Genomic DNA, 12,766 nt, shown 5'->3' on the forward strand with positions numbered 1-12,766 from the left:
TCAACCCAAGACAGAAAAGTGCTAACAAACAAATCTTCCGATCGCAATATGAAGTAACTCACCTACAGGTTTCAAAACACGCCCTTGTGACAGTTGCACCATAGGAGAGGAGAACGAGAGTTTTAAACGGCAGTCCTAGCGACCGAGAGGAATTTCGAAATACTGCCTTTTATGAGTGGCATACCTCCGGCAGCAGAGTATGTAATGCTCTATGGTTTCCATTCCATCTCGTGCGCACAAATATTCTACAGAGTGAGACCATAGCGACATAAATAAAGATGGATCGAGGCAAGGAATTCTGCAACGCAAGGTTGTCATAGAGGCCTCACATTTCTTTGAGCTAAATGCCGGTTATTCTAAAAAGAATTCTAAGGTTCAAAGTCCGCAATTGCAAGGTGTGATAGTGGCTCGAGAGGTGCAGTACTTGAAACCATTCAAGACAAGACATAGCGAAGTAATGTTTGGCAGAACACTGTAGCCCATTGAGAGTGGAATTCAATAAGAAACCGACCATTATATTGAAAGTATTGCCACAATGTCCCGGAACCTACTGCAAACACAATTCATGCACATGCAAGGGCAGGAAAAATATAAGGAATTGCCTCAAAAGATGTGTGGTTGAGCTTTCCAGAAGTGCTAATTCTGACAGACATTTAGAGAATATGATTACGTGGGTAATACTGCAGTGAACCTTTTGAAAGGCCAAACCAATTTCAAGCAATTCAGGAGTAAATATAGGCATATAATCTGGGATCGGGGCAGAGTAACTCCAATCAAGTACCTGGGAATAAATACTTATTGCTGCTTTTTCATCAGGTTAAAAGGCATCTGTGAAAAATACGTGTCGTGGGTCGTGTAACAGACAATCTTTCAGGGGACCATTTATTTATTTCATTAGGAGTCAGGAACTTTGCGTTATTTGGTAACCACTGGTCAAAGAACAGTGCAGAAGTAGCTTGAACATGACACGTTCTACCGACATAAGCGAAACCACAATTTTCAACAGGAAGGACTAACTGGATACAAATTGCAGCTGCTTGTACAACGGCCAATGATTGTCAAGAAACATAGCTTGGTGTGTCATAAAAATTGGAAATATCACTGTAAGCAGAGCCTCAAGTGCTCGTAAAAAGGTTTAAGTAGGAAGCTCAAATCTATTAGTTCAAGTCTCGGGTTTTGTTAATCGAGCAAAGCACGTGTGGACGTATATCCCTCTTCTTTATTTGTGCGTAAGAAGAAAGCCAGCAGTCTTTACACAGCTCCCACCCTTCCCGCTAGATCACTTCCTACGTTACACTGTGTTAGAACGTTCATGTCCTCCGCTGTGGAGAAGGGTGGGGCTGTGAAAAACTCTCAACGATAGGTTACACTGAACATAAATACCGAAGAAAGTGGAATATTAAACAACGGTCGCCTTAGCTCATTGCTACACTACCGCACGCGAAATTCGGACGTTGCGGGTTCAGATCCCACCAACGACATTTGGTTGGCTTTTCTCCTACTTTCTAGTCAATTGCCTTCACATTTATTTAATATTTAATATTGATTAAAAAACCATCCCCTATGCGTTCCCGTATGTATCTGGATGTAAGCTCTCTTCGTATGTGTTGTAACGAAACCCCTGACTTTCCCAGCATTTGTTCGCTGATTATCCACCTGTGGTGTTTGACGGACTCCTCCGTATACATTGCCGCCTCTTTAACACAAAACCATGCAACTTGTGACAGTTCGCGCACGGCCACTTTGGCCGTGTTGACGACATGGATTCCTAGCGCCAGATTCTTGCCTGGCCACCTGAAAAGTCATTTCTGAGCGCAGCTCCGTCGTCTTCGCGGTAGCCAGTGCTGTATACCTGTCGACTCAACGTGCCACCTGCCAGTCATGGCAAGTTATATCAGAGCGAAATGCCAATTGCCACCTGTCATGGCTAGCAGATCGCAGAGGGGCGTGTGGAAATCCCCTCCCCATGTCTATTGGAGAGGACAAGAAGTAACGGCGGACATAGTAGTCTAGGGGTATGGCGAGAGCGGAGTAAAGCGGAACATGGCTGCCAGGGGGGGGGGGGGGGGGGGAACCTACAGGGTGGCTACCGTGGAAAGAGCTGGCTGTGACGACGAGGGCCAAATTTTGCGTACCTGAGGTTAATGCTAAGAGAAGGTAAAGGGTGACTACTGCAAAAGCAGATAATGTGTATTCTAGCATGCGTGTGATTCGGGATCTGCAACCGCGAGCCACCAGCGCGCTAGATGTCGCGAGGTGAAAGAGGGTGACATCAGGCTCAAAACGTGAACGGGCGTGGTTAGTTTGTGTGACTGCGCACGTTTTGGTGTCTGTAGACTCCTTTTTAACGAGTGGACTGTAGACTCCTTTTTGACCTGCTCGTTAAGGATAGGCAGAGTCCTATTAGCCTCATAACTTTTCCTTCAGGGCCCCAAAAGGGACGGCTAAGGTGGTTTAACGATTTGCTATACAATTGAGGCTCACAACCATAGGCAGTTTACAACGGCGTTTGCAAGCGGTTTGTGCCTTAATATTGGCAAAAACCCCTTTGCAGCGGGCGGTTCTTGTCTTATCAATGACAGGATGTCATTTCCTCAACGGCAAAGGGAATTATAACACCGCTGGAAAGCAGTGATGTCTTCAATCATGACCAAGAAAGCTTTCGAAATTTCCTCGTTCCTTCTTCATTAATTGGTTTCGTATTTATATACAAACTCATTTTTCTAGCAAAACATTTTGTTGGGCTAGTTGGTGCATGTTATAGACTCATTTTTCTTTAGCGTCTCTTTGCTCAATAAACAGGGGAGCCGTAATTGTTGGTGTTGAAATTGTTTCTACTTTTTGTTATGCAGGTGAACAATATCAGTGCCTGTCTGACGCACCTGAGGTCTCTCGGTGTGACCTTCGACGGTGTCACATCAAAAGGTGAGTGAGCGAACGTCCATCCTAGTGACTAACCATTACACCATTTACATTCACTAAAAAAAGCAAAATTAGAAATATTTCATGCAAATGTGTGCTGTAGCTCCAAATTTCTCAAATCATTAGCCATATCCTTCATCCTTTCTGATTTCCGTCCTTCGTCCGGAGCTTCGAGGTATCCTTCGTCTCCTCCCGGAGGGCAAGGGAGGCAAAACGGTGGACTTTTTATGAAGGAGAAGAGAATACTGTAGTGACGAAAACGTGGTGAGAGGGTTGTACGAAAGCGAAAAATCACGCCTTTTCCTTAGAAACGTGTCCTCCATTTTTAGGTCTACCACGACTCCGCGCGTCCGTGCTCATTGGAGAGTCACTACGTCCGACACTGCCACACAATCGATGCGAAGTAACAGAGAGGGAACCTCTCGGGGTCAACTTTCGCCTGCGAAAATTACCTTCGATGCGCGCTTCCGTGTTGTGCTTGGTGGCCCTCCTAATTACGTGCGGCCAGGATTCATTCGCGTGTTCACGATAAAAGTGGACGACCCTGCACCTACATCTTACGTATGTCGTGAGAGTTTCAGAAGGCCTTAAGATTTTGCATTCATTCAGAGATTCATTCAAAAGGATGAGGTGTAATTTGATGAGAAACTAACAATTCATTATCAGTCAGAGCAGTTTTGTAGTCGGAGCTTTCATGAATGTTATGCCATCCACACGACACTATACACAGCTAAGGTTTTTTTGTCTGTTTGTTTAGTTGTTTTTTCTCGTATTATTGCGAACTTAGTTTTCATTTCCGTTAAAGTGAGCAGGCATTCTTTGGTGTAAAGCTCTAGGCTAGTAAAGAAACAAAATAGTGGTAACTAGATAACTATACGGCAGGGACACCTGTGGAATGACTGGCAACATGGCGATTTTTCTATTCCGAAATTAAACTCAAGGCTCACGGAATAACAGTTTCGTGTACTGTAAGTGTCAAAAGTTGGTTACGTCTCTCAAGCTATTACGGTTGTTAGCCACTTCTTCCGCTTAAAATTATGTCACTGTTGCTTTTCATACAGGAGAAGAAGTGACCGCCTTACTGAAGAGCAGGGGTGAGCGAACTGCGACTCCTAGCGGCTCCAAGAGCAGCTCGCGTATTTCTAGCCTTTCTGCTCTATCCTTCATTCCGCCTCTAAAGGCAGCGTCTCTTTTTCCACAAATAACCCGTACCTAAATGCACTCTATGCCACACCGCGCCACAGCCTAACGTATTCAAAAGAATGCGTTTGCACGTGAATTTAATGTGAACTGGCGCCGCCTAGCGGAGATGATTAAGCAGAAACAGTAAGTTGACACAGATTGCGATGCTTTTCGACGAACGTCTAACTTAGCTCATCCGGAGTGCAACCAAATAATTCCAGGCAAATTTCAAGGTTGTTCAACGGAGCATCACAAAGCAGAGGTGAAATAAACAATCGCTGCGTCAGTGGTATTCACTTTGGCTGACAGTTTTTTAGGAGGAAATAAACAAATGTCCCATGCTCTTTTTTTGTTCCTACTCTCGGTGAAATGGATATTGTTTTATGGTCGTTGGAATATGCCTGCTGGACCACCCCTGCCTTGGAGGGACGCTTTGCTCGTTTCGATCTGTGGCACTCCAGCTCTGAGCAAACGCTGGACAAACTCGCCAGGACAATGAACCAATTGCCACAGCGCGTGCTATGTGCGTCTTTTGCTCATTTTCTCCCAACATTGCACCGTGCTGAAAGCTGAACACTCTAAAAGTTTCATTCGCAGCGCCCAATGGGTTTGGGCGGCTCTTGATGTGTTGCCCACTTTCAAAGCTGCCGCCTGACACATGTCTCTTTTCTCTGTCTCTTATGGCTGCGTACGCAGATATCCGGGACGGTAACCTAAAGGCCATCTTGGGCCTCTTCTTCAGCCTGTCCCGCTACAAGCAGGCGCAGAAAGCGGCGGCAGCCGCGGCCGCCTCCTCGGGAGCGTCGACCAAGGGCGCCGTCCGGCAGCATTTGCAAGGCTCGCATGGCAGCCTAGCATCCCCGACGGCTCCCTGCGTTAAATCCCCGCCGGACCTCATGGCCGCCTCCCTGCACGCGCCAAACAACTGCTCCAGGTAAGAGCTACGACTTTGACAAATCTTAAGTTTCAGGTGTGTTCATGACGTCATAACAATAACAGAGGACATTATTTGCATAGACTCTGGGACGCACTCGAACAATCGAAGATTAAAGGCTTTTTTAGTTATTGCATACGCTTTTGTTCTTTTTTTAGGGAAAATTAGGCTGTTGCCGTGTTACGTCATTTTCTTTGTTTTCTTAGATCTTCAATTTCCAAAAAGAGTGATATAACAGTGAGCAAGGCATAGGTCTCGCAAGCACGATAGAGGTAAGTCGAATCTCTAACGTGGAATCCAACAAAGTGGAGTACACTTAAGAAATTAAAGACAGAAATTATGCGCTAGCACCTACTATCGCGCTGTCATCACGGCTACCACGGACAGCTACAAGCCATCTTCTAAACTATCATTTACCAAGGCACAAGAGAAATCGTCATTATCACCGCTTGGTGGCTCAGTAACTTCTGTGCGTGACTGCTGTACCAGGGGACGCAAACTCAATCCCGGCCTCGGCGGCTGCTTTTCCATGGAATTTCAAGGTGCACGTTAAAGAACCCCTGGGGATCAGCATTTTCGGAGCCCTCCACTACGCCTTCTCTCATAGTCGGAACCGCTTCCGGACGTTAAACTCTAGAAACCAAGCCGGAAATGTAATCTATAGCGAAGATTGACAGCAAGTTCTGCAGAATCGAATGGTGCGTAAATGGTTGCATGACTCGAATCATCCTTGAAATGAAACGCTGTGGTATAACGCTGAAGAATGGAACGGACACGGACACATCGCTACAGCAACTGAAAGTTTATTGCACGTGTCTCAGCACAGAGAGGAAAAAAGCAAATCTTGGGCCTAAAATCAATCTTGTTCATAGCCATTTTTATTCAGGAAATCAGGTAAAGCGCGTGTAAGCACTTCATTGAATTCAGTAACATAAAAATAATATCCAGGTGAGCCTCCGTCACGGCGATGCCCATTATTAATTACGAAGTCATTTGTAGTTGCTTTTTTTTCTATCTTTTACATTTTGTGCTTCGCCTTGCTACTTCAAGCGAGAGAGAGAGAGAAAACTTTTAATGACCATATAATCAGTGAAAATTCGCAGGAGCTGGGTGGTCGGTCCAGGGCTCCGCTGGCAGCAGCTGACTTGCGGACTAGCTGGATAATCCAGGCTTGCTGGTCCAGGTTGTCGCTGGTCAGGGCCGCCTCCCACTGCTCGTGTGTCAGGCATGGCACTATTAACGTTGGGTCAGGTTTGTCCTGGCATTCCCAAGAGATGTGATATAGTGTGGGGCTGGCACAGCACCAAGGACAGTAACTCGTGTATTTTGTTGGGCTTATCTTATTTAAAATTTGAAGATTAGGGAGTGTGTTTGTATTTTTCTCCAGTCTATAGCGTCCGAGGAAGGAAGTTGTTTGTGTGGTGGTGAGAAAATTCTTCTTTCTAACCGTAGGTGTTCTAGCCTGTCGCCGTAGGGTCCTAGGAGAGGGGTGAAGTAGGGATGGGGATCCGCCCGGTTTGTGAGAGCTCGGGCTAGATCGTTCGCTATCTCATTTCCTTCTAGGCCTTCGTGTCCAGGTGTCCATGTAATTGTGTGCGTCTGGGAGATGGAACGTAATATTGCACACGCTCTTTTGTGAGGTTTTGCGGCCAGGTAGTCCCTGCAGGCTGGTTGGGAGTCCCTCACTACGTGTGATGACTTCTTTTGGTTGTCTTGTGTTTTTATGGTGATGGCTATTGCCAGTGATTCCGCTTCCGCAGGATCCTTGGCATAGATTGAAGCCTGAATAATTGGCCTCTTCTTGTGGTCAACTGCAGCTATTGTGAACTTGCCAGGTTCGCCGTAAGCCCCTATGTCCACGTAGACAACTTCCGCGTCTTTAGACAATTGTTTTTCCAATGATTTGACTCTGGCTTTCCTTCGACCCTTCTGTAACTCATGGTGCATGTGCTTGGGTATCGGGTTCACATAGATGTTGTTTCTTGTGGATGTCGGAATTTGTGATTTGATCTCAGAAGTTCTTAGTGCCTGCCATAGCCCTAGTTTTGACAGGATTTCCCTACCCGCCTGCGTTGTTGTTAAGCATTGTTTCTGACTTTCTAGAACCGCCTCCTTGAGCTTCTCGAAGTTGTTGTGCACTCCGAGTGCCCAAAGACGTTCCGTTGATGTTGTTGGCGGGAGGTTTAGGGCCGTTTTATAGGCTCCTCTTATGATAGTGTCAATGGCCCTTTTATCAGTGAATCTAATTTCGTGATATGGGAGCCCGTAGGTAATCCTGCTAACGACTAGGGCTTGTACAAGGCGGAGGGTGTCCTCCTCCCTCATCCCTTTCCGGTGCCAGGTCAGCCTTCTAATCATTCTGGAAATTTGGTTGACTGTGGTTTTGAGTGTTTTAATTGTGTAATCCACTCTCAAATTGCTTTGCAACCACAGCCCCAAAACTCTGATCTTGTCCTTCTCTTGAATTATCTGGTCTCCTAGAGAGAGCTGAATTTCTCCTGGGGACTTGTAATTTCTTCTGTGTAGCCTGATAAGTTCGGACTTTTCTGGGGAGCATTGAAGACCGCTCTCCCCGGCAAATTCCTCGACTAGGTCTATAGCGGCTTGCAGAGCTTCTTCTTTTTGCGCCAAGGATCCTGAGTAGCCCAGATGGTGATGTCGTCCGCGTATAAAGTGAAGCCAATATCAGTGCGGGTCAACAGTTTTTTTGCTAAATTTATCATTGCTATGTTAAATAGCACTGGAGAGATTATAGAACCCTGCGGTGTACCTTTGTTCGGCATGGGTACTTTTGGTGATCGGATCTCTCCAATTCCTATGGTGGCTGTGCGATCTGAGAGGAAAGCCTTCACGTATTTGAAAATTTTCTCCCCGCAGTTGATATTGTTTAATTCGTGCAATATGGTTTGGTGGCCAATGTTGTCGAATGCTCCTTTGAGATCTAGTGCCAGAATGAAATTTTCGCCTTTTCGGGGTATGGTGTTGATGACTTCTTCCCTAATCCGGAGGAAAGCATCTTGCGTGCAGAGTCCCTTGCGGAAGCCCAGCATGCAGGAAGGAAAGATGTTGTTTTCGTCGATGTAATTTTGGAGCCTGATGTGGACTACTTTTTCATAGAGTTTTCCCAGGCAAGAAGTGAGGGAGATAGGACGGAGACTCTCCACAGCCGGTGGCTTTCCAGCCTTTGGTATGGTGATGATATCCGCGTGTCTTCAAGCTGATGGGACCTGTCCCTTCTCCCACAGTTCTTCGTTGATGTACTTCGTTAGGTCTTGCAGATGTTCGGTGCTTAAGTTCCTAATCATAGCGTAGGTGACTTTGTCTCCTCCAGGGGCAGTGTTTCTTGTAAATGTACTAGCAGCTAAGTAGACCTCCGCCAATGTTATGGGGGAGTCAAGGGAGGGGTTTGGTTGACCCGCATATGAAGTTTGGCAAGCCGGAGTAGGGTCTCCTATGTATTTCTTGTGCATGGCGGTGATCAACTCTGCATCTGTGCCCGGGTACTTATGGGCTATGGTGTGGAGGGTTCTTCTTGTGGCCGTTTTGGTTTTTGAGGTGTCTATCATGCTTCTTAATATTGACCATGCTTTAGCCGTGCTTAGGGTACCTTTCAGCGAATTGCAGAAATCTGCCCAGTTTTGCTTGGCGAGCTTTACAGCATACTCTTGTGCTTCAGCCGTAACCTGTGCTATCTTCATTTTAAGTTTTCTATTTAATTTTTGCATTTTCCACCGTTTTAATAGACTTTTTCGGGCTTCCCATAAATGTAGGAGATGTCTGTCTACTTCTGGGGTTTTTGTCGTTGTGTTGATGGTCTTGGTCGTTTTTGCATGAGCATCCTTCAGGCTTTGAACCCAATCTTCAATTGTTGTGATGCCGTCGTGTGGCGGTCTAATTTGTCTGAACTTATCCCAGTCTGTTATTTTAGTAGAGCCAATGTTCCTTTTCATACGGGTTGTCATTAGGGATAAGCTAAGGATTTTGTGATCGCTGCCGAGTGTTTCTTCTAGATTGGTCCAGGTGCAATGTCTTATGTTTTTGGTGAAAGCTAGGTCTGGGCAGGTGTCTCTGCTTACACTGTTTCCTATTCTAGTGGGGGACATGGTGTCCGTCATACGACAGAGATCCAGCTGCTCAGCCGCTTCCAACAACTTGGTTCCCTTCGGGGTGTCCTTGTGGTAGCCCCATGCCGTATGTACAGCGTTTAGGTCCCCCATAATAATAAGGGGGTTCGTTCCCGCTATGCGTGTGCATTCCAGTAAAAGTGGCTTGAAATCTTCCTGCGTGTTGCTTGGAGGACTGTAAAGGTTTAGGACAAACACACGCTGCTTTCTTCTTTTTTGAGAGATGATCTCGATGAGAACTTGATTAATTTCACTGAAGGGAAGGTCGTGCGGTATGACTGTTAGTGTGGGGGCCACTAGTGTAGCTATTTTAGGTGCCGTGTCATGGGTGTATGTGAGGTATCCTTTGAGGTATGTTGTGCATCCTGTTTCTTGGAGACAGATGACGTCCGGAGGTATCGGTTGATTTTGAATAAACATCTGCAGGGAGCTGCGTTTCCTATTGAAGGAGCGACAGTTCCACTGCCAGAGCTCTAGGTGGTTTGGTTGCCGATTATGGGAGGCAGCCATCAGCGTTACTCGCCACTGACTCGCAGTCGCTGAGATCTGTCATGCCAGCGGACCTTCGGTGGGCTTTTAGTCGAGGGTCATCGGGGATTCCCGTGCGTTTTCGCACCCCCTGAGTTATTATTTGGATTTTCGAATTGAATCCTTCTTGAACTGCCGCGAATTGAGTTTGCGTGGCAATTTGTTGGTCTTGGAGTTGTTTGGTTAGTTGTGTCATGGTCTGCTGCATTTGATTAATCATTTGTTGCATTTGAGTAAGAATGCTTGGTGCGTTTTCTTGAGTGTGAAGTCCGAGAGTTTGCGTAAGCGGTTTCTGCCGTTGCGTTTGGAGTACACTCGCCTGTTGAGGTTGAGATGCGTAGGTGTTTACAGCATTTTGTACTGGTTGTGGCTGTATCGATACTATTGATGAGGGTTGGGGGGCAGTTTGCTTCTGACCCATTTGTAGGAGTTGTTGTAGTTGTTGTTCCACCTTATTAAGGCTTTTCTGTTGTTCTGATAGTTTTATTTTCAGTTGTCTATTTTGCTCTTCGAGCCTAGTGCAATCCTGGCATGGACTATACCCGTTTAGAGCAGTGGGAGAGGCAACCTGAGCCCAGCTTACCCTTTTGCTGTCGTGCTCTAGCTTCTCTGGCTTCGCCCCTATCGCTTCTGGTGGTCCCTGCTGGTTGGGCCTAATCTGTTGTGTCTTCTGTTGGGAACAGTTTGCTGTCAAGTCCCGTCCCTTAGATCTCGATCGGGACTGGGGTCTCTGTTTCTCTGCCAGCTGCTGTTCCTCCTCCTCCGATGAAAACCAGCGGCGCTCCATCGGCTTGATCTGCTGATCTCTCCGGCTGACGTGCTGCTTGGGGGGCTTCTGTTGCTGATTGTTATTGCTTTGTTTAGCTTTGTTGTTGTAACGTCCGATATGTGCCCTGAGGCGCTGCTTGCAGGCCTTGTCTCCCGTTGGGTGGTTTCCCTGGCAGGCCACGCACTTGGCTTCACAGGTGTGGTTTTCCTCTGGTTCATGAAGGCCGCAGTTCCGACATACGTTGGCGTTGGGTGTTGGGCAGACATCCGCTCTGTGGCCTGCCTTGAGACAGTCTTGGCAGATCTGTTGGGTTGGTCGATATGGGTAACATGCCATCTCTCCCCCGTAATAGATGACGTAGCGGGGGAGAATGGGGCCTATGAATGTTAGCACTGCCGTGCGAGACTTTCCCCGCATTCGTGCTTGAACGATCTCGACCCCTTGTGTGCGTAGTCGGATGTTTGATAGAAGCTCCTCTGATGGTGTGTTTGGATCCACTCCATGAATAACTCCTCTGATGACGTCCTCAGGCGCCGCCAGGTAGACGTTGACTTCGTAAGCCTTGCTTTCCAAGGTCAGACTCTTGATGTGCCGTATGGCGTCCGCAGTCTCGTCGTAAGGAGTGCTGACTATGATGATGTTCGATCCTGTGCGGGGTCTCACAATAAATTTGGAGAAGTCACACAATGCCGGGTTGTTGCAGGCAGCCACGATGGCTCTTGAGAACTGGGTAGGAACGAATTTTCTGACTTCCATGCCTTTCTTGGGTCTTATTATCACCTTATAGTCAGTTTTAGGAAGGGGTGGTAATTTCCTCCTCTTCTGAGACGTTGTTTGATCCATAGCCGGCTGTACTGGCGATGCTATCGTTTTCTTCGGTTTCACGACGGTCTGCAGCAAGTGCGTCGGGGGAGCATAGATCTTTCCTGCGATCACGACTTGTTCGCCTCTTGCTAACATTTGACGATTCTTCTTGCATATGTTTACGTGCCAGTTGGAGTAAAGGTCATCCGGCGTCCAGGCAAGACCCTCTTCCATGTCCTTAGAAGTTTGGATTTGGACGTCTGATTCCATTCCCTGGTGTTTAGCAGAGTGAGCTGGGTTAGCGGTTGTTGAACACAGACCACTAGATCCCGCTTCGCCTTGGTCTAAGGTATCCATGCGCTCTGGGTCGGCATTACTAGGCCTCGCATCGCCTAGCATGGCCGCCGCCGAGGAGCTTCAAAAGCCCATTTCGATGTCCAATAAAACACTCACGGGTTTAAGAAAGGCCTCGGTGAATTCCGGATGACTTCAGGAAGGTCCTCGAAACAAACGTTTCAGGATTTGTTGGATTTTCCACACAATTTCCTTTTTTGTTAGCCGAGCCCAATCGAAGTGCGTCCTACTTCAAGCGAGACACGTGAAATTATCCCTCATTTCTATTGCGCTGTGTTCGTGTCATCTTCTTTCTTCATTGTACAACCTCGAGCGCTTGATTTGAAGATCTCAACAGCCTTCCCTTACAATGGTACAGAAAACTGCCCACTTCGTGCATTTAAAGTGTCAATGCCGAGTATTACCTGGACATAGACTGCTACAGTGCTCCACTGTTGTAGGGGGGAGGGGGGGGGGGTATAAGTACAGCCAGCATTTCAAATGAATGCAAGGGAGCCATCCCTTTTCGACACGTGGCAGTGTCCATATTAAAGTTCTTGTCACGTACAGTTGTACTAGAACACCAAGGTGTTTACAATACGAAGGACACCATGTTCTTTCATGTTTGATGTGAAGTGCATTAACGAACTGAATGAAGTAAAAGACTCAACTCGTGACCCGATGATGGTATGCCACGCACAGCAAGCGGGATCCATACAGCGAAAGTTTGGAAAAAAGCATTTTTTCGATATTCGATTGTTAAAACGTTTATTTGTGGCCTGTAGTAGAACGCGCGCTCGCGCGCGCGCGCTCCGGACGGGGCCTACGTTGTTCTCTGGGCACCAGCCGCGCGGCCTGGGTCCCCGCTCACCGCGGCCGGCTCGCTGGTTCCCTGCCGGGCCAGCGCCTTGATGACCTGCTGGACGGCCCATAGTTGTTCCTCTTGATTGTAGCTCGCTGTGGCTACTTCCAGTCGCGGCGGGATCCTCCCAGACTTAGCTTCTTCCTTGTACTTGTTGCCATTTCACAGAATGTGTGCGAAGCTGGCCGTCTCCGTTCGGCAGACTCTGCATTTGTCTGTTGGGTGCGTCTCGGGTTACATTCTGTGCATCAGCAACGGGCTGGGGAGTGAGCCCGTCTGTAGCTGTCTGAATAAAACGGCTTGCTCTC

The 12,766-nt window shown here is 47.3% G+C and overlaps 1 protein-coding gene across 1 annotated transcript in view; it reads left to right on the forward strand.

Moving 5' to 3' along the window:
- sick (sickie) overlaps nt 1-12,766 on the forward strand; it is an 819,067-nt gene that overhangs the window by 238,882 nt on the left and 567,419 nt on the right. The window contains exons 4-5 of the mRNA XM_084603878.1: nt 2,853-2,925; nt 4,801-5,038. Of these exons, the coding sequence (XP_084460004.1) occupies nt 2,853-2,925; nt 4,801-5,038 (311 nt within the window). The remainder of the gene's footprint in view (nt 1-2,852; nt 2,926-4,800; nt 5,039-12,766) is intronic.

The sequence above is a fragment of the Amblyomma maculatum genome, chromosome 5 (genome assembly GCF_055883805.1).
Source record: "Amblyomma maculatum isolate TAMU_Amacu chromosome 5, ASM5588380v1, whole genome shotgun sequence".
NCBI lineage: Eukaryota > Metazoa > Arthropoda > Arachnida > Ixodida > Ixodidae > Amblyomma > Amblyomma maculatum.